The 22,913-nt window shown below is 43.9% G+C and overlaps 1 protein-coding gene across 1 annotated transcript in view; it reads left to right on the forward strand.

Moving 5' to 3' along the window:
* The first annotated feature begins 8,606 nt into the window (after positions 1 to 8,606).
* Positions 8,607 to 22,913, forward strand: part of LOC141116384 (uncharacterized) — a 37,732-nt gene continuing 23,425 nt past the window's right edge. Inside the window, exons 1-2 of the mRNA XM_073608633.1 lie at positions 8,607 to 8,758; positions 13,845 to 14,005. Coding sequence (XP_073464734.1) covers positions 13,868 to 14,005 — 138 coding nt within the window. The 5' untranslated portion in view covers positions 8,607 to 8,758; positions 13,845 to 13,867. The remainder of the gene's footprint in view (positions 8,759 to 13,844; positions 14,006 to 22,913) is intronic.

Here is a 22,913-nt window from a genome sequence, read left to right on the forward strand (position 1 = left end):
TGATATATAACTGCCACATTTACATTCTAATTATAGTGTTTTTATGGTAATGACAACCCTTCACTTTATTGGCCATCGATTTATATCCATTATAATCCTTATGTCATATAGGTCATGACTATGTCAATTTGGGGACAGCATTTAAGTTGACCAATTTAATCTTTTTTTTTTTTATGTGCTCATTTTTCTAAATATTTATTTTATAAACTCTTATACTGTTACATAGAAGCATGATATATAAAATGTACCCTATTGAATTACTTTATTTTTATTTATTTATTTTGATGTACCTATTTTATTTATTTTTTTATTCATTATTTTGTTTAATTTAATTACAGGATAATATTATTGAATTACGTTATTTACTTTTTATTCATTTTGTTGTATTTATGTAACGATTTAAACTGTGTCCAGTCCACTTTGAATCTATAATTGCCACCTAGGATCAGTTTATGACTGTATAGGGCTTGTGCGTTTCAATGTATTTATTTCTTTTCTTTTCTTTTTTTTTTTTTTATTAAGTTACATGATTATATATTTTTTTTTTAATTCAAAATGTTCCTTTATTGAAACAAAGAAATTTTAAAGCATGATACAACATTTGTCCAAAATGGACTAAATCAAAAAGATACAGTACAGGTAAGCATCCATACCCAGGACAATGAGTACATTAACAATACGACATTACACATCTGTAGTGTGGGATATCTTCTATTCTCCTGAGATAAGAGCCAGAGTAGGTACTACATCTCCACCTATCAGGAACCCGTAGACCGGGGGTCAACTCCTATCTACGCAGTCCGTGGCTGCCAAATTTTAGTAAACTTCTTGGGGCAGTTTCTGTTGAGGTATGTTAGTTTATACAGAGGAAGCACATGACTTCTCCCATGATCCCACCGTAGGGGGGGAGGGGGCATTCCACTGCCGTACAATTTCTCTTTTTTTGCGTAAAAGAATAAGTAAGTCAGGAGCGGTTTGGTATATCGCGGCCTCTGGTCGTCATCCTGGATACCCAGAAGCGCAAGCTCCGGGGACACAGGAAGAACCAGCTAGAGACGGCCATTGATGGAATCTACCACCTTAGCCCAATATCTGGTCATTTTACGGCAACTCCAAAACATGTGGAAATATGTGCCTGTTTCGTGTTGACACCGGGGGCAGTCCTGTGGTCTCTGTGGGTAAATCCTGTGGAGCATCTGGGGGGTATAATAGACCCTGTGTAGGAATTTGACCTGTATTAATCTTTCTTTTGAGGATATCAGTAAGGTAGTACTGTTGGCTAAGCAGTCATCCCGGTCCTCTCTGTCCAGGTCCGGTATATCCGCTTTCCACTGAACCCAGAGTTTATCTATTTTGGTGGAGTCTTTTCTCAGCAGGTCTAGATATAGAGCAGATAGGGGCTTTTGCAGCTTTTCTTGGGCCAACAGCTCCTCAATAGGATCCATGGTCAATCTGGGAGGCGTCGGGAATTGGGCCCTAATGGCATGGCGTAGCTGGAGATATCTGAAGTACATCCAGTCTGGCAGGTAATGGTTAATTTGGAGAGTCGTAAATGGTATTATATCTCCCGTTGGGATAATATCTCCAAGCGTTTTAATACCATGTTTGGCCCAAATCTGTGGGTCAGGGACAATCCTAAGTTGCAGAAGGTTAGGGTTCCCCCACAAAGGGCAGAAGGGGGACCAGTTCCGAGGCTGAAGAAGCCCCCGCCTGGCCACCGTCCATGCCCTAAGAGTTGTTTTGGTAGGTTGTGGAAGGTTGTCATATGCCCTATGCCCCCTATATACCAAATTACCCAGCTCTCGGAGTGATCCAAGGACTGCCGCCTCTAGACACACCACTGCATTCCCCTTGGAAAGGACATACCACCACCTGACTGTGACTAGTACAGCCACCCAATAATATGTTCGGTAGCGCTAGGCCCCCATATCAGACAGGGAGTGTCAGGGTCTATCTAGCCAGTCTGGGGGTCACTCCTCCCCAAATGAAGGAGCCCACGCATTTGTCTAGTTCCTCAAAAAAGGAGTTGGGTACCCAGATAGGACTGTTATGGAAAACATGTGAATTTAGGAAGAAACAACATCTTCAACAAATTTATGCGACCCATAAGGTTCAGAGGCAGGGAGGTCCAAGAGGCACACCTGGTTCGAAGTTGGGACAATACCGGTTGCAGGTTGAGATCTATAAAACTTTTCAGCTCTCTCCGAATGTGGACACCCAAATACCTGAATTGATCAATCCAAATTAGAGGCACTGCGACACCAGGATCACGAGCCTGAGGGTCCAGAGGGAAGATATTAAATTTGGACCAGTTGATACGTATGCCTGAAAACCTACCAAAAGTATTGAATATCTCCAGTGCCCCTTGCAGTGACTCTCCCGCATCCTGCAGGTATAATAAGGTATCGTCCGCTTAGAGAGAAATTTTGTCTTCTAGGGATCCTACCCTCAGTCCTCTCACTCTGTCAGAACTCCTAATTACAATTGCCAAAGGTTCAAGTGCAAGCGCGAACAGTGCAGGGGACAATGGGCATCCCTGGCGTGTGCCCCTGACAGTCTATCATTGGTTTTGATCCGAGCCGAGGGTGCCCGGTATAGCATATGCAGCCATTGAAGGAACCTAGGGCCAAATCCGAACCTATTCAGGGCCTCCCACAAATAGACCCACTCTACCGAGTCAAACGCCTTCTCGGCATCCAAGGAAGTGATGACCCGTTTACCACTGTTTTCATGAGTAATAGACACGTTAAGAAAGAGGCGGCGGAGGTTGATGTCGGTTCCCTTCCCAGGCATAAATCCAGTTTGATCTGGGTGGACCGCCTCCTCCAGAACCACAGACAATCTGTTCGCCAAAATTTTTGCCAAAATCTTGGTGTCCACATTTAGCAAAGAGATTGGACTGTAGAAGGAGCAGTCCTCAGGGTCCTTGCCCGGTTTGGGAATCAACACCACCACCGCCTCTGACATAGATTCGGGGATTGCCTCCAGCTCAAAAAACTGAGCATACAGAGTCACATACCGAGGGGCCAGTAGCTCTTGATAATGAGAGTAAAATTCCATTGGCAAACCGACTGCCCCTGGGGTGTTCCCTGCCTGGAGCTGAGAGAGAGCAATCTGAACCTCCTCCAGGGTGATATCAGCCTCCAAGTTCATGCAAGCCTCTTCTCCAAGAGTCAGAAAAGAAACATCAGCTAGATATTCGGATAGTTCCTGTGGGGAATAGTTCACCCTGGAGGAGCACAGGTGCTGGTAATATAGGGAAAATCTAAGATTAATATCTTCAGGCGATTTCAGTAGTGTCCCTGACTCCGCCTATATGAGTGACAGCGAACTGACCCTTGGCCAACCACGCCATTAGGCGACCCCTCTTATTGCCATATTCAAAGTTTTTGTGCTGTGGTGAGGAGTGACTTCCGTGTCCCCTCCACCCTACAGAGGGATAGTGGTCGCAAGGCTAACTGCCATGCTCCATATGTAACCTGATCGGGTTGCACCACGTATACTATGCCTCTTCTTTCAACCTGGCCTCATCTTCTAGCCCCTCCAGAGAATGTGCAGATTTCTTGCGTGCTGCTGATATGCGTGGCATATATTCCCCTCTGGTCCAGGTCTTAAAGGCATCCCAGGTGACCAGAGGGGTGGTAGTGTCCACGTTATCTAGCCAATAGTGGCATATTCCCTCCTGTACCATCTCCTGAATCCCTTCGTCTTCTATCCAATATCTCAAGAGTCTCCACAGCCTCTCCCCTGGGGGCCCAAGGGACAGTTTGAGAAACAGAGGGGCATGGTCTGATATGCCCCTAGACATAATGTCAACGTCCGAGGTCTTCTTAAGTATAGAGTATGATGCAAATATCATGTCAATACGGGATAGAGTCTTAAACTAGGTGAACTGTTTAGCAGTGAGGTTAGAGTGGCGCCAGACATCTGTCAAGGCGAAGTGGAGACCCATTCTGACAAGCCGGGGGCCCATCTGGACACAGAGTGGAGTCTGTCTATGTCTGCTGTAAAGGTCATGTTAAAGTCACCCATTACTAAAATGTCTTCCGCCCCTCATCCAATCACATGATTATATTATCTAGTTAGTTTTAATTAAAAAAATTATTTTATTTATTATTATACAATGACATGATCCTATTTGTATGCTTGGTCTACTACTATCATGGATACGGCTAATGGTAATATTGGCATTTATTTTATCAATATTATTCTGATTAGCTGTTAGCGCCCCCTATAGTTACGCAGTTGCAAAGTCAGAAAAAGCCAGCAAGCTCAGCCAATAGAAAATAAATAGAAATCCTCCATATACACAATGCTATACCCACAGATGCATCCAGAGGAAGGCAACACCCCCCCCCCCCCCCCATACGAAGCATAGGCCAATTTACTCCAGAGGGGGATAAAAAAAATCTTCCTAATCCAATGCGATTTCTATTTGGCCACTAGATGGAGCTGATGACACCGGGAATTCATCTATTCTATTTGGCCACTAGATGGAGCTGATGGCACCAGGAGGTAATCTATTCTATTTAGGCACTAGATGGCGCTGACGATACAGGAGGCCACTAGGTGGAGCTGATGGCAGCAGGAGGTAAATCTATTCTATTTGGCCACTAGATGGAGCTGATGGCACCAGGAATTCATCTATTCTATTTGGCCACTAGATGGAGCTGATGGCACCAGGAATTCATCTATTCTATTTGGCCACTAGATGGAGCTGATGACACCAGGAGGCCACTAGATGGAGCTGATGGCACCAGGAATTCATCTATTCTATTTGGCCACTAGATGGAGCTGATGACACCAGGAGGCCACTAGATGGAGCTGATGACACCAGGAGGTAATCTATTCTATTTAGGCACTAGATGGCGCTGACGATACAGGAGGCCACTAGGTGGAGCTGATGGCAGCAGGAGGTAAATCTATTCTATTTGGCCACTAGATGGAGCTGATGGCACCAGGAATTCATCTATTCTATTTGGCCACTAGATGGAGCTGATGACACCAGGAGGTAATCTATTCTATTTAGGCACTAGATGGCGCTGACGATACAGGAGGCCACTAGATGGAGCTGATGGCACCAGGAATTCATCTATTCTATTTGGCCACTAGATAGAGCTGATGACACCAGGAATTCATCTATTCTATTTGGCAACTAGATGGAGCTGAGACACCAGGAATTCATCTATTCTTTTTGGCCACTAGATGGAGCTGATGACACCAGGAATTCATCTATTCTGTTTGGCATCTAGATGGAGCTGATGACACCAGGAGGTAATCTATTCTATTTGGCCACTAGATGGAGCTAATGGCACCAGGAGGTAATCTATTTTATTTGGCCTCTAGATGGAGCTGATGACACCACAAATTCATCTATTCTATTTGGCCACTAGATGGAGCTGATGGCACCAGGAGGTAATCTATTCTATTTGGCCACTAGATGGAGCTGATGGCACCAGGAGGTAATCTATTCTATTTGGCCACTAGATGGAGCTGATGGCACCAGGAGGTAATCTATTCTATTTGGCCACTAGATGGAGCTGATGGCACCAGGAGGTAATCTATTCTATTTGGCCACTAGATGGAGCTGATGACACCAGGAATTAATCTATTCTATTTGGCCACTAGGTGGAGCTGATGATACAGGAGGTAATCTATTCTATTTGGCCGCTAGATGGAGCTGATGCCACCAGGAATTCATCTATCCTATTTGGCCACTAGATGGAGCTGATGACACCAGGAATTCATCTATTCTATTTGGCCACTAGATGGAGCTGATGCCACCAGAAATTCATCTATCCTATTTGGCCACTAGATGGAGCTGATGACACCAGGAATTCATCTATTCTATTTGGCCACTACAGGAAATGAACGCCTGCACAAATGCTTCTGACATTCGAGCAACGAATGTTTTATAAATAGACCGCAATGTGTTATTTGTGATCATTGGTTTGATGGTTTCGATGTTTTATACACCTAGTTGGCGCTGGCCCATTGGATATGTAACAAAGTATCCTTTCTGATAATTGTTATTTGATGGTTTTGATACTTTTGGTGGTATTTATAAATCGTTTGCATAGCGGTTTGTCCATCTTCACTGGAATTTGTGCGAATTGTGCCAAAATCGAACGTTCTTAAGCTATATTTTCTCTGGAGATTGAAGGTGTGAATGGAGAAAATACATTATTGGCCACTAGATGGCGCTTAGTAAATAAGCAAGCTTCTCTGCTCCATCTAGTGGTCATATTATGGAATTTTCCCCCCTAACACGGGGGGAGGGTTGGCTGTGAATTCATCCACACTGGAGTAGACAGAATCTGAAGCAGCTTTGCATGGCAACCAATCAGCTTGTTCAGTTAGGTTTTAAAAAATGAAGGATAGAACATGATTGGTTGCCAGGCACAGCTGCTCCAGATTCTGTCTACTCCTGTCTTGGTAAATCCCCCTGTTTTGTTTATACCTAGCACCATCTAGTGGTCATACATACCTAGCCCCATCTAGTGGCCATACATACCTAGCCCCATCTAGTGACCAAACATACCTAGCCCCATCTAGTGGTCATACATACCTAGCCCCATCTAGTGGTCATACATACCTAGCCCCATCTAGTGGTCATACATACCTAGCCCCATCTAGTGGTCATACATACCTAGCCCCATCTAGTGGTCATACATACCTAGCCCCATCTAGTGGTCATACATACCCAGCACCATCTAGTGACCATACATACCCAGCACCATCTAGGGGCCATACATACCCAGTGCCACCAAGTGACCATACATACCTAGCCCCATCTAGTGGCCGTGCATACTGTTAGCCCCATCTAGTGACCATACATACCTAGCCCCATCTAGTGGTCATACATACCTAGCGCCATCTAGTGGCCATACATACCTAGCCCCATCTAGTGGTCATACATACCTAGCCCCATCTAGTGACCATACATACCCAGCGCCATCTAGGGGCCATACATAACCAGTGCCACCAAGTGACCATACATACCTAGCCCCATCTAGTGACCATACATACCTAGCCCCATCTAGTGACCATACATACCTAGCCCCATCTAGTGACCATACATACCTAGCCCCATCTAGTGGCCATATATACCTAGCCCCATCTAGTGGTCATACATACCTAGCGCCATCTAGTGGCCATACATACCTAGCCCCATCTAGTGGTCATACATACCTAGCCCCATCTAGTGGTCATACATACCTAGCGCCATCTAGTGGCCATATATACCTAGCCCCATCTAGTGGTCATACCTAGCGCCATCTAGTGGCCATACATACCGAGCACCATCTGGTGGCCATGCATGCCTGGCACCATCTAGTGGCCATACATACCTAGCCCCATCTAGTGGTCATACATACCTAGCCCCATCTAGTGGTCATACATACCTAGCGCCATCTAGTGGTCATACATACCTAGCGCCATCTAGTAGTCATACATACCTAGCCCCATCTAGTGGTCATACATACCTAGCGCCATCTAGTGGTCATACGTACCTAGCCCCATCTAGTGGTCATACATACCTAGCGCCATCTAGTAGTCATACATACCTAGCCCCATCTAGTGGTCATACGTACCTAGCGCCATCTAGTGACCATACATACCTAGCCCCATCTAGTGGTCATACGTACCTAGCGCCATCTAGTAGTCATACATACCTAGCCCCATCTAGTAGTCATACATACCTAGCGCCATCTAGTAGTCATACATACCTAGCCCCATCTAGTAGTCATACATACCTAGCCCCATCTAGTAGTCATACATACCTAGCCCCATCTAGCAGTCATACATACCTAGCCCCATCTAGTAGTCATACATACCTAGCCCCATCTAGTGGTCATACGTACCTAGCGCCATCTAGTAGTCATACATACCTAGCCCCATCTAGTAGTCATACATACCTAGCCCCATCTAGTAGTCATACATACCTAGCCCCATCTAGTAGTCATACATACCTAGCGCCATCTAGCAGTCATACATACCTAGCCCCATCTAGTAGTCATACATACCTGGCCCCATCTAGTAGTCATACATACCTGGCCCCATCTAGTAGTCATACATACCTGGCCCCATCTAGTAGTCATACATACCTAGCCCCATCTAGCAGTCATACATACCTGGCCCCATCTAGTCACCATACATACCTAGCGCCATCTTTTGGCTATAATGTGTTTTTTTTCCCCACACATTCGAATTGCAGAGACTAGAGTCAGAGAACATTCGATTTCACCCCATTCACACAGAACGAATATTTACAGGCATTTTCGATGGATGAACAGCTATGATCTCTAACCCCTCCACCCTTCACCCAAACCCCCGAATAAAGTTTTCATATACATTTCAGTGGGGGGGAGGGGCCCAGCATCCGTTAAACTGGTTTAGTGCAGCAGTTGTGATAAATGCTGGAAATTCGCCTTCCAGCCAATGCAGAGTGATTCACGGGGAGTAATGCGGGTGACACCGCAGGTGACTGAGTTCCTATCAATGTCAGGGGGGGGCGCAGAGCATTGCAGCATCAGAGCATCGCACAGATGGCTCATTATTCAGAACAGGGTGTGATGGGGAGATTAGGAGGTAATGGGCAGCTCAGGAGACGGAACACGGCGGGGCGGAGAGAGGAGATGGGTGTCACCCGGGTGTCACTATGTTTATTTATTATATAAAGACACCCAATAAATCTGATCCCAACCGACCCAGACACCGATCTGCCGAGACCGGAGGAGACGCATCACTCACTGGCCAGGTAACCTTCTATTATGGATTTATTATTCAGGGGTGTGACAGAGGAGCTTACACTCTAATCCCACCACTTCACTATTAATATGCTGTATGTTTATTTAGCTCTGACATATACCGCAGGGCTGTACAGAGATCACTGAGCCAGTCACATCAGTCTCTGTACCAGAGGAGCTTACACTCTAATGTACCCTCCCTCCACAGTCACACACTTACAGTGCCTTGAAAAAGTATTCATACCCCTTGAAATGTTCCACATTTTGTTACAACCAAAAATATTAATGTATTTTATTGGGATTTTATGTGATAGACCAACACAAAGTGACACATAATTGTGAAGTGGAAGGAAAATGATAAATGATACAAATAAATATGTGAAAAGTGGGGGGGGGGAGGGGCATTTGTATTCAGTCCCCTTTACTCTGATAACTAAAATCTAGTGGAACCAATTGCCTTCAGAAGTCACCTAATTAGTAAATGGAGTCCACCTGTGTGTCATTTAATCTCTGTATAAATACAGCTGTTCTGTGAAGTCCTCAGGAGGTTTGTTAGAGAACCTTAGTGAACAAACAGCATCATGAAGGCCAAGGAACACACCAGACAGGTCAGGGATAAAGTTGTGGAGAAGTATAAAGCAGGGTTAGGTTATAAAAAATCTCCCAAGCTTTGAACATCTCACGGAGCTCTGTTCAATCCATCATCGGAAAATGGAAAGAGTATGGCACAACTGCAAACCTACCAAGACATGGCCGTCCACCTAAACTGACCGGCCGGGCAAGGAGAGCATTCATCAGAGAAGAGCCAAGAGGTCCATGGTAACTCTGGAGGAGCTGCAGAGATCCACAGCTCAGGTGGGAGAATCTGTCCACAGGACAACTATTAGTCGTGTTCTCCACAAATCTGCCCTTTATGGAAGAGTGACAAGAAGAAAGACATTGGTGAAAGAAAGTCATAAGAAGTCCTGTTTGTAGTTTGTGAGAAGCCATGTGGAGGACACAGCAAACATGTGGAAGAAGGTGATCTGGTCAGAGGAGACCAAAATTCAACTTTATGGCCTAAAAGCAAAACGCTATGTGTGGGGAAAACTAACACTGCACATCACCCTGAACACACCATCCCCACCGTGAAACATGGTGGTGGCAGCATCATGTGGTGGGGTTGCTTTTCTTCAGCAGGGACAGGGAAGCTGGTCAGAGTTGACGGGAAGATGGATGGAGACAAACACAAGACAATCTTAGAAGAAAACCTGTTAGAGTCTACAAAAGACTTGAGACTGGGGTGGAGGTTCACCTTCCAGCAGGACAACGACCCGAAACATCCAGCCAGAGCTACAATGGAATGGTTTAGATCAAAGCATATTCATGTGTTAGAATGGCCCAGTCACAGTCCAGACCTAAATCACATTGAGAATCTGTGGCAAGACTTGAAAATTGCTGTTCACAGACGCTCTCCATCCAATCTGACAGAGCTTGAGATATTTTACAAAGAAGAATGGGCAGAAATGTCCTCTCTAGATGTGCAAAGCTGGTAGAGACATCCCCAAAAAGACTTGTAGAGAAAGGGGGTTCTACAAAGTATTGACTCCGGGGGGCGCCATACAAATACAATACTTTTTCAAGGCACTGTATGTGTGTATATATATTATATAATTGTAAAGTAAAAAGTATATTAAAGTATATAAAATGATGTAATCTATGGAGTGGTGACATCATGTGCTCAGTGTGGATTCCTCTATTGAATGTTGAGAGGACTAATCATGGGCAATTCTAATATGCTCCTTTGATGTGGTGCACCATACAGATCATGGAGCAGTGCTGGGACTTGTGGTTCCTCTGAGGGGGATGGGTGGGGGAGGGGTAGTCGAGTAGTGCTGGGAATTGTGGTTCTTCTGAGGGGGATGGGTGGGGGAGGGGTAGGTGAGCCGTGCTGGGACTTGTGGTTACTCTGAGGGGGTGGACGGGGGAGGAGTAGGTGAGCAATGCTGGGACTTGTGGTTCCTCTGGAGGGGATGGGTGGGGGAGGGGTAGTCAAGTAGTGCTGGGAATTGTGGTTCCTCTGAGGGGGATGGGTGGGGTAGGTGAGCAGTGCTGAGACTTGTGGTTCCTCTGAGGGGGATGGACAGGGGAGGAGTAGTCAAGTAGTGCTGGGACTTGTGGTTCCTCCGAGGGGGGTGGGTGGGGGGGAGGAGTAGGTGAGCAATGCTGGGACTTGTTGTTCCTCTGAGGGGGGTGGGCGGGGGGAGGAGTAGGTGAGCAATGCTGGGACTTGTGGTTACTCTGAGGGGGTGGACGGGGGAGGAGTAGGTGAGCAATGCTGGGACTTGTGGTTCCTCTGGAGGGGATGGGTGGGGGAGGGGTAGTCAAGTAGTGCTGGGAATTGTGGTTCCTCTGAGGGGGATGGGTGGGGTAGGTGAGCAGTGCTGAGACTTGTGGTTCCTCTGAGGGGGATGGACAGGGGAGGAGTAGTCAAGTAGTGCTGGGACTTGTGGTTCCTCCGAGGGGGGTGGGCGGGGGGAGGAGTAGGTGAGCAATGCTGGGACTTGTTGTTCCTCTGAGGGCGGTGGGCGGGGGGAGGAGTAGGTGAGCAATGCTGGGATTTGTTGTTCCTCTGAGGGGGATAGGCGGGGGAGGAGTATTTGAGAAGTGCTAGAACTTGTGGTTCCTCTGAGGGGGTGGTTGGGGAGGAGTAAGTGAGCAGATGAGGCCGGTACCACCAAGGCTGCACCGGGCTCCACCAATCCAGCATATCACCTCCCAGTGACCCCTCCCATGGTTACTATGAGTTACAGGAAAGGCTCTCTCTCTCTCTCTCTCTCTCTTTCTCCTGGGGCCCCTCTGCACCTCTTTTCCATGACTGCAGTCTGTGCTGCAGGTTCGGTCCCAGAAAGTGGGGGAACCAGCCGCTAGTGGAGGTGCCAATCGCTTAACCCCCTCCACTATCAAAGGAGCCATCACCCCTGCCATGTCACCCGTCTCCTGGCTGGTTGGCTGCTTTAAGTAATGACAACACTGTAGTCCTTGGCAACCCCACATTACTTTCCCCTGGACAGTGCTCTGTGTGTCTGACCGGGTATTGCATCTTCCTCTAGCTCCGCCTTATTGCTGTGTTGCATCTTCCTCTAGCTCCACCCCCTTTCTGTGTTGCATCTTCCTCTAGCTCCACCGCCTTGCTGTGTTGCATCTTCCTCTAGCTCCGCCCCTTGCTGTGTTGCATCTTTCTCTAGCTCCGCCCCCTTGCTATGTTGCATCTTCCTCTAGTTCCGCCCCCTTGCTGTGTTGCATCTTCCTCTAGCTCCACCCCTTGCCGTGTTGCATCTTCCTCTAGCTCCGCCCCCTTGCTGTGTTGCATCTTCCTCTAGCTCCACCCCCTTGCCGTGTTGCATCTTCCTCTAGCTCCGCCCCCTTGCTGTGTTGCATCTTCCTCTAGCTCCGCCTTATTGCTGTGTTGCATCTTCCTCTAGCTCCACCCCCTTTCTGTGTTGCATGCCTTGTACTTTAGATACCGTGCATGCACCCCTTTAAGGGACGTCAGACCAGGCAATTAACGCATAATGGTCACTTTACTGAAGAGAGGCAAACATACAGGAAGAGTTCTTCTCCCCCCACATTCCTGTACAGGGGAGGTCTACTGCCCACAAGGTGAGCCTACCTAAATAACAGCAGGGTCCAGAGTCCTTTAGAGGTAAGTGTTCAAATAATCCACAAGAGGCAGCAAGTGTCCTTAGTCCATGATTGGCAGGAAGTCCATACAGGAGGTAATACATCCACAGCTAGCAGTTAAGAGTCCATAGAGTCCTCAGGTACCCAGCCCCTTAGGGAACCCCAAATGGGGCCCCCCACATGGGGGAACAGACCAACAGAGTAACATCTTGGCATTTGTTCCCAGCAGCTCTCTCAGGGAGCTCTTTCTATGTGGCTGCAAAACTAGCCGATCGATTCCTCAGATCCCCCACATATCTACATTGTAATGATTTGCACCTGACTGGCTCAGGCAACCAAGGACAGCTGAGAGACAGATCGCTGTAGGACAGCAGAGCAGAAAAGAAACATTAACCCTACTAGGGGGGGCAGCCTCAACATTGGGATACAAAAACTAAAATTGGTGAATTTGGCCAATTTAATGTTTCAGACATATTAGGAAAAAATTAAAAATGTGAATGTAATTCAACTTTTTGATCAATTTTTTTTGGAGGTGGTGTTTTTTTATGGCTACTTGCTAAAAACGCAAATTGTAAAAAAAAATTTCTAGTGAATATTCATAGTGCATTTGTCCAATCATCAGTTGTCATTGTCTGGGTCCCTGAAATATGAAAATCTCTTAATTGTATCTGTAATTCCTAAATTTTTGTCATGTCAAAATATATATGTATTTTTTTTTTTAATTCATTTTTATTGGCGAAGATGCATGACATTAATACATACAGCAAAGTGCTCAATGTAAGCACAATAAAGTGAAATATGCGGTTTTACAGACACGAAACAAGTCAACAAAGACATGTACAAAACTTTACTTAGAATTCAAAAAAAGGAAGAAAAGTTAAATATTGACTACTCTCCTGGGTGTACAAAAATGTATTATTATATATTATTATTATTTTTTATTAATAATAATTATATATTATTTTATAATTATTATTATATTATTGTGATTATAATTATTATTTTATTATAATTATTACTATTATATTATTATTATTGGTATTATATTATTATTATTATTATTATTATTATTATTATTATTATTATTATTGTTAGTAATACAAATAATAAAAATTATAATATAATAATAATAATAATTATTATATTATCATAATTGTTATGTTATTATAATTATTACTATTATATTATTATTATTGTTATATTAATAATAGTAATAATAATATATAATAATTATTATTGTTATTATAATTATTATTGTTATAATTATTATTATTATTTTTAATTATAATTATAACTATATTATTATTGTTATATTATAATTATTATTATTATTATTATTATTATTATTATTATTATTATTATTATATTGTAATCATATTAATTTTATTTAAAATTGAATTTATTGGATAATTTAGTTATTTTTTTAATTTCCAGCCTAGACCTTCCCCGCCGCAGCCATGGCCAACATCCTAAACGCCATCCGGCGGATCATCGAGACCTTCCACAGCTACAGCAGCGAGACCGCCCCCTGCGACACGCTGAATATGGAGGAATTCAACAAACTCATCCAGACGCAGTTTGCCGATATCATAGAGGTATGAAATCGCCACCTGGTGGCACAATGGAGAACAGCGCCATTTTATACTAACCGGGGCAATTTTTTTAATTTTATTGGTAAAATCAGCAATTTTTTACAAAAATATGTAGAACCCACAAATATTATATATTTTCTTAAAGCAGAGGCTTTGTAAAATAAAATGACAGCGGTTGCTATTTTTTTATGTAGGATGCTAATTGCACAAATTTTAATTCAAAAACTTAAAAAATTAGGAAATAAACATTAGGAAAAAAATATAATGAATTTTATTATACACAAAATAATACCCGCTTTTTGGGTTAAAAGATTGGGGTTGTGTCGAGTAAATAGATACCAAACATGTCAATTGCATGTGCCATAAAAAGGTGCCCAATATTTTTATTGGTGACAATTTAAAAACCTTTACCGTTATCCGTTCAATGTTAGCCATGAATGATGGTCTTAGAGATATTGTGTTTGTGGCGATCCTACACGTCGCTATTTACATACACCTGCGGGACCAATGCAAATTTTTGCATTCATGTGTATGCGGGGGGGGGGGGGGGTGGAGATGCTTTTTAAATTCTTTTTAAATTCTTTTAATTTATTTAATTACAATTTTTTTTAATTCTTTAAATTTTAATTACATTTAATTTATTGATGGAATGCACCCGGAAAGTATTCACAGCGCTTCACTTTTTCCACGTTTTGTTATGTTACAGCCTTATTCTAAAATGGATTAAATTCATTATTTTCCTCAAATTTCTACAAATAATCCCCCATAATGACAACGTGAGAGAAGTTTGCTTGAAATCTTTGCAAATTTAATAAAAATAACAAAGGAAAAAATCCCATGTACATAAGTATCACAGACTCCTCCCATGTACATAAGTATCACAGGCTCCTCCCATGTACATAAGTATCACAGGCTCCTCCCATGTACATAAGTATCACAGGCTCCTCCCATGTACACTAGTATAACAGACTCCTCCCATGTACATAAGTATCCCCGGCTCCTCCCGTGTACATAAGTATCACAGGCTCCTCCCATGTACATAAGTATCACAGACTCCTCCCATGTACATAAGTATCACAGACTCCTCCCATGTACATAAGTATCACAGACTCCTCCCATGTACATAAGTATCACAGACTCCTCCCATGTACATAAGTATCACAGGCTCCTCCCGTGTACATAAGTATCACAGACTCCTCCCATGTACATAAGTATCACAGACTCCTCCCATGTACATTAGTATAACAGACTCCTCCCATGTACATAACTATCACAGGCTCCTCCCATGTACATAAGTATCACAGACTCCTCCCATGTACAGTAGTACCACAGACTCCTCCCATGTACATAAGTATCACAGACTCCTCTCATGTACATAAGTATCACAGACTCCTCCCATGTACATAACTATCACAGACTCCTCCCATGTACATAAGTATCACAGGCTCCTCCCATGTACATAAGTATCACAGGCTCCTCCCATGTACATAAGTATCACAGGCTCCTCCCATGTACATAAGTATCACAGGCTCCTCCCATGTACATAAGTATCACAGGCTCCTCCCATGTACATAAGTATCACAGGCTCCTCCCGTGTACATAAGTATCACAGGCTCCTCCCATGTACATAAGTATCATAGGCTCCTCCCATTTACATAAGTATCACAGGCTCCTCCCGTGTACATAAGTATCACAGGCTCCTCCCATGTACATAAGTATCACAGGCTCCTCCCATGTACATAAGTATCACAGGCTCCTCCCATGTACATAAGTATTACAGGCTCCTCCCATGTACATAAGTATCACAGGCTCCTCCCATGTACATAAGTATTACAGGCTCCTCCCATGTACATAAGTATCACAGGCTCCTCCCATGTACATAAGTATTACAGGCTCCTCCCATGTACATAAGTATCACAGGCTCCTCCCATGTACACAAGTATCACAGACTCCTCCCATGCACATAAGTATCACAGGCTCCTCCCCATGTACATACATATCACAGGCTCCTCCCCATGTACATACATATCACAGGCTCCTCCCCATGTACATACATATCACAGCCTTTGCTCAATACTTTGGTGAAGCTCCTTTGGCACCAATTACAGCCTCAAGTCTTGTTGAGTATGATGCTACAAGCTTGGTACACCTATTTTTGCGCAGTTTCTCCCATTCTTCTTTGTAGAACCTCTCAAGCTCCATCAGGTTGGATGGGGAGCGTCGGTGCACAGCCATTTTCAGATCTCTCCAGAGATGTTCAATCGGGTTCAAGTCTGGGCTCTGGCTGGACCACTCGGGGGGATTCACAGAGTTGTCCCATAGCCACTCCTTCGTTATCTTGGCTGTGTGCTTAGGGTCGTTGTCCTGTTGGAAGATGAACCTTCACCCCAGTCTGAGGTCCAGAGCGCTCTGGAGCAGGTTTTCATCTCAGATGTCTCTTTCCCTCGATCCTGACTAGTCTCCCAGTTCCTGCTGCTAAAAAAACCTCCCCACAGCATGATGCTGCCACCACCATGCTTCACAGTAGGGATGGTATTGGCCAGATGATGAGCAGTGTCTGGTTTCCTCCAGACATGATGCTTGTCATTCAGACCAAAGAGTTTAATCTTCGTTTCATCAGACCAGAAAATTTTGTTTCGTAAGGTCTGAGAGTCCTTCAGGTGCCTTTTGGCAAACTCCAGGTGGGCTGTCATGTGCCTTTTACTGGGGAGTGGCTTCCGTCTGGCCCTTCCACCATACAGGCCTGATTGGTGGAGAGCTGCAGAGATAGTTGTTCTAGTAAATTTGCAAAATTAATTTAATCCATTTTGGAATAAGACTGTAAAATAACAAAATGTGGAAAAAGTGAAGCGCTGTAAATATATAAATTGATAAAAAATGATAAACTTTAAATAAAGGTTGATATTTATTATACATGTATAAATATTAAAATAACAATTATAAATTTTCATTGTCACATTGCAATGTACATACATATGCAGGACAGACAAACACATTTGCATTCACATGTATGCGCGGGGGGGGGGGGACAGGGGTTTTATTTGATTTTTTATTGTTATTTATTTTGTTACAATTTTTATTTTATTTGTTTATCAAAGTTTTATTTAAATTCAATGGGTTTATAAATATTATAAACCAATAAATGTATATTTTTTTACATTTTATAATCTAAAAGTGAGAGCAGCACTCACAGGTCTTGAGACGTGAATGCACAGTGAAGATTTTATTTGGACGATTCAATGAGGTCCTGAGGAAAACGAGCTCGTGCCTCGTCGAAATGTCAAAATAAAAAATAAAGATTTCACTCTCACGGCCTGTGGGTGGCGCTCTCTCGTTTGGATTATATGTATTACAGTCTTTGCTGAGCACCCCAGCCTATTTTGTGGCAACCACTGTTTTTTAAATACATTTTAATATTTATTATACATTTATAAGTATTATAAATTAAAAGGTTTAATTTATTATAATTAATTATTAATATTTATTTATGAATATCAATTAATACATATTAATAATAATATATTCATTCATAAATATTTATTTATAACAATTAAAAAAAAAAATTATTGCAATTATTATGTTAATTATTTAATTTTACTACTTTTTTTTCTTTTTACACGTTTTGAATTATTTATTTATTTTGTATTATATGTACTACAGTCTTTGCTGCGCACCCAGCCCATTTTTTTTTTTAACTCTAATATACTGTATGTGCAGTGGCAACTACTGGTTTTTTTTAATAAATGGTAATATTTATTATACATTTATAAATATTATAAAGGAAAATTAAAACTTTTAATTATAATTGATTTGTAAATATGTATTTATGTATATTAATTAATACATAATAATTAATATTAATATATTAATTGATAAGTATTTATTTATAATAAATATTTATTTATTACAATTATTATTTTAATTATTTCATTTTACTACTTTTTTTTTTCTTTTACACGTTTTGAATTTATTTTTTTTTTTCATACTACTGTTATCACATGGGGCTAATAAGCCCCCTATGTGATAGCATGGGCAGGTAACATAAGGAGATTATTAAACCCCCTGATGATTCCCATGCCTTCCAAAGCAGCTAATAAAGCACAAAACTTTTAAAATAAATAATAATATAGATAAATAAATCATAAAAAAAAAAAAAATAATGACATCAAATGGTTAAAGAAATCTAATATTAAAGGAGAACTTTGTCCTACTTAAAGGCGCTATTTATATATAAATATAGGGAGTGTGATTTACCTGCACAACCGGATGACATCTGAGAAATATTTTGGGATTTTTTTTTCATAGGGTGTTTCCCGGGCTGTGAGGGTGTAACATTTATAGGGTGTAACTGTTCAACCTTACTAAACAAAGGAGGAAATCTGCAACTCCAGATAGCTGCAGCGCCGATATTGATGACGGAAAAAAAATATTTGTGTGATTAAAGGTTCAAGGGCCTGCAGACTGCAAAGACCCAAAAAATGGAAAATTGTATCAAATACTTACCGTAATTTTCCTTTCCTGATGCCAAACCATGGCGGCATATTAGTGACTCTTGTCCACTCCCTCGGGACCAGTGAATATAGTAAAAAAAAGGAGTGGTTTGCCCCCCCATTCTTGTTGGCAAGCACAGAGGTCAGACGTTTCTTGTAGGTGGTGACCAGGTTTGCACACATCTCAGGAGGGGATTTGGTCCACTTTTCTTTACAGATCTTCTCTAAATCCTTAAGGTTTTTTGGCTGTCTCTTGGCAACTCGAAGTTTCAGCTCCCTCCATTAATTTTTTGTGGGATTAAGGTCTGGAGACTGGCTAGGCCACTCCATGACCTTAAATGTGCTTCTTCTGGAGCCACTCCTTTGTTGCCTTGGCGGTATGTTTTGGGTCATTGCCATGCTGGAAGACCCATTCACGACCCATCTTCAGTGTTCTGGCTGAGGGTAGAAGGTTCTCATCCAAGATCTAACAATACATGGCCCCGTCCATTGGCCCCTCAATGCGGCAAAGTCGGCCTGAACATTTATCAGAGAAACAGCCCCAAAGGATCATGTTTACACCTCTGTGTGTGACTGTAGGGATGGTGTTCTTAGGGTCATAGTCAGCATTTCCCTTCCTCCAAACACAGTGAGTCCTCCTCCTCAGGAAGACACATGTACAGGCCCATCTGAAGTTTGCCAATGAACATCTAAATGATTCAGAGAAGGATTGGGAGAAAGTTCTGTGGTCAGATGAGACCACAATTGAGCTCTTTGGCATTAACTCGACTTGCCGTGTTTGGAGGAAGAAAAATGGTGACTATGACCCTAAGAACATCATCCCTACAGTCACAAACGGAGGTGGAAACATGATGCTTTGGGACTGTTTCTCTGCTAACAGGGCCAACTTTGCTGCATTGAGAGGCCAATGGACGGGGCCATGTACAGTGGGGCAAAAAAGTATTTAGTCACCACCAATTGTGCAAGTTCTCCCACATAAAAAGATGAGAGAGGCCTGTAATTGTCATCATAGGTATACCTCAACTATGAGAGACAAAATGTGGAAACAAATCCAGACAATCACATTGTCTGATTTTTGAAAGAATTTATTTTGCAAATTATGGTGGAAAATAAGTATTTGGTCTCCTACAAACAAGCGAGATTTCTGGCTCTCACAGACCTGTATCTTCTTCTTTAAGAGGCTCCTCTGTCCTCCACTCATTACCTGTATTAATGGCACCTGTTTGAACTTGTTATCAGTATAAAAGACACCTGTCCACAACCTCAAACAGTCACACTCCAAACTCCACTATGGTGAAGACCAAAGAGCTGTCGAAGGACACCAGAAACTAAATTGTAGACCTGCACCAGGCTGGGAAGACTGAATCTGCAATAGGCAAGCAGCTTGGTGTGAAGAAATCAACTGTGGGAGCAATAATTAGAAAATGGAAGACATACAAGACCACTGATAATCTCCCTCGATCTGCGGCTCCACACAAGATCTCACCCCGTGGGGTCAAAATGATCACAAGAACAGTGAGCAAAAATCCCAGAACCACACGGGGGGACCTAGTGAATGACCTGCAGAGAGCTGGGACCAACGTAATAAAGGCTACTATCAGTAACACACTACGCCACCAGGGACTCAGATCCTGCAGTGCCAGACGTGTCCCCCTGCTTAAGCCAGTACACGTCTGAGGCCCGTCTGAGGTTTGCTAGAGAGCATTTGGATGATCCAGAAGAGGATTGGGAGAATGTCATATGGTCAGATGAAACCAAAGTAGAACTGTTTGGTAGAAACACAACTTGTCATGTTTGGAGGAGAGAGAATGCTAAGTTGCAACCAAAGAACACCAAACCTACTGTGAAGCATGGGGGTGGCAACATCATGCTTTGGGGCTGTTTCTCTGCAAAGGGAACAGGACGACTGATCCGTGTACATGAAAGAATGAATAGGGCCATGTATCGTGAGATTTTGAGTGCAAACCTCCTCCCATCAGCAAGGTCTTTCAGCATGACAATGATCCGAAACACACTGCCCGGGCAACGAAGGAGTGGCTTCGTAGGAAGCATTTCAAGGTCCTGGAGTGGCCTAGCCAGTCTCCAGATCTCAACCCCATAGAAAACCTTTGGAGGGAGTTGAAAGTCCGTGTTGCCCAGCGACAGCCCCAAAACATCACTGCTCTAGAGGAGATCATCATGGAGGAATGGGCCAACATACCAGCAACAGTGTGTGACAACTAGGGATGAGCCGAACACCCCCCTGTTCGGTTCGCACCAGAACATGCGAACAGGAAAAAAGTTCGTTCGAACACGCGAACACCGTTAAAGTCTATGGTACACGAACATGAATAAACAAAAGTGCTAATTTTAAAGGCTAATATGCAAGTTATTGTCATAAAAAGTGTTTGGGGACATGGGTCCTGCCCCAGGGGACATGGATCAATGCAAAAAAAGTTTTAAAAACGGCCGTTTTTTCAGGAGCAGTGATTTTAATAATGCTTAAAGTCAAACAATAAAAGTGTAATATCCCTTTAAATTTCGTACCTGGGGGTGTCTATAGTATGCCTGTAAAGGGGCGCATGTTTCCTGTGTTTAGAACAGTCTGACAGCAAAATGACATTTTGAAGGAAAAAACTCATTTAAAACTACCCGCGGCTATTGCATTGCCGACAATACACATAGAAGTTCATTGATAAAAACGGCATGGGAATTCCCCAAAGGGGAACCCCGAACCAAAATTAAAAAAAAAAAATGACGTGGGAGTCCTCCTAAATACCATACCAGGCCCTTCAGGTCTGGTATGGATATTAAGGGGAACCCCGGCCAAAATTAAAAAAAAAAAAATGACGTGGGGTTCCCCCTAAATTCCATACCAGACCCTTCAGGTCTGGTATGGATTTTAAGGGGAACCCCGCGCCAAAAAAAAAAAAAAAAAACGGCGTGGGGTCCCCCAAAAATCCATACCAGACCCTTATCTGAGCACGCAACCTGGCAGGCCGCAGGAAAAGAGGGGGGGACGAGAGTGCGGCCCCCCCTCCCTCCTGAACCGTACCAGGCCACATGCCCTCAACATTGGGAGGGTGCTTTGGGGTAGCCCCCCAAAACACCTTGTCCCCATGTTGATGAGGACAAGGGCCTCATCCCCACAACCCTGGCCGGTGGTTGTGGGGGTCTGCGGGCGGGGGGCTTATCGGAATCTGGAAGCCCCCTTTAACAAGGTGACCCCCAGATCCCGGCCCCCCCCCTGTGTGAAATGGTAAGGGGGTACATAAGTACCCCTACCATTTCACGAAAAAAGTGTCAAAAATGTTAAAAATGACAAGAGACAGTTTTTGACAATTCCTTTATTTAAATACTTCTTCTTTCTTCTATCTTCCTTCATCTTCTGGTTCTTCTGGTTCTTCTGGCTCTTCTGGTTCTTCCTCCGGCGTTCTCGTCCAGCATCTCCTCCGCGGCGTCTTCTATCTTCTTCTCCTCGGGCCGCTCCGCACCCATGGCATGGGGGGAGGCTCCCGCTCTTCTCTTCATCTTCTTCATCTTCTTCTCTTCTTCATTTTCTTCTCCGGGCCGCTCCGCAATCCATGCCGGCATGGAGGGAGGCTCCCGCTGTGTGACGGCGCTCCTCGTCTGACAGTTCTTAAATAACGGGGGGCGGGGCCACCCGGTGACCCCGCCCCACTCTGGCGCACGGTGACTTGACGGGACTTCCCTGTGACGTCACGGGGAATGCCACAGGGAAGTCCCGTCATGTCCCGTGCGTCAGAGGGGGGCGGGGTCACCGGGTGGCCCCGCCCCCCGTTATTTAAGAACTGTCAGACGAGGAGCGCCATCACACAGCGGGAGCCTCCCTCCATGCCAGCATGGATTGCGGAGCGGCCCGGAGAAGAAAATGAAGAAGAGAAGAAGAGAAGAAAAGAAGAAGAGAAGAAAAGAAGAAGAGAAGAGCGGGAGCCTCCCCCCATGCCATGGGTGCGGAGTGGCCCGAGGAGAAGAAGATAGAAGATGCCGCGGAGGAGATGCTGGACGAGAACGCCAGAGGAAGAACCAGAAGAGCCAGAAGAACCAGAAGAACCAGAAGATGAAGGAAGATAGAAGAAAGAAGAAGCATTTAAATAAAGGAATTGTCAAAAACTGTCTCTTGTCATTTTTAACATTTTGACACTTTTTTAGTGAAATGGTAGGGGTACTTATGTACCCCCTTACCATTTCACACAGGGGGGGGCCGGGATCTGGGGGTCACCTTGTTAAAGGGGGCTTCCAGATTCCGATAAGCCCCCCGCCCGCAGACCCCCACAACCACCGGCCAGGGTTGTGGGGATGAGGCCCTTATCCTCATCAACATGGGGACAAGGTGTTTTGGGGGGCTACCCCAAAGCACCCTCCCAATGTTGAGGGCATGTGGCCTGGTACGGTTCAGGAGGGAGGGGGGGCCGCACTCT

This window comes from Aquarana catesbeiana, linkage group LG13, assembly GCF_042186555.1.
Source record: "Aquarana catesbeiana isolate 2022-GZ linkage group LG13, ASM4218655v1, whole genome shotgun sequence".
Taxonomy (NCBI): Eukaryota; Metazoa; Chordata; class Amphibia; order Anura; family Ranidae; genus Aquarana; species Aquarana catesbeiana.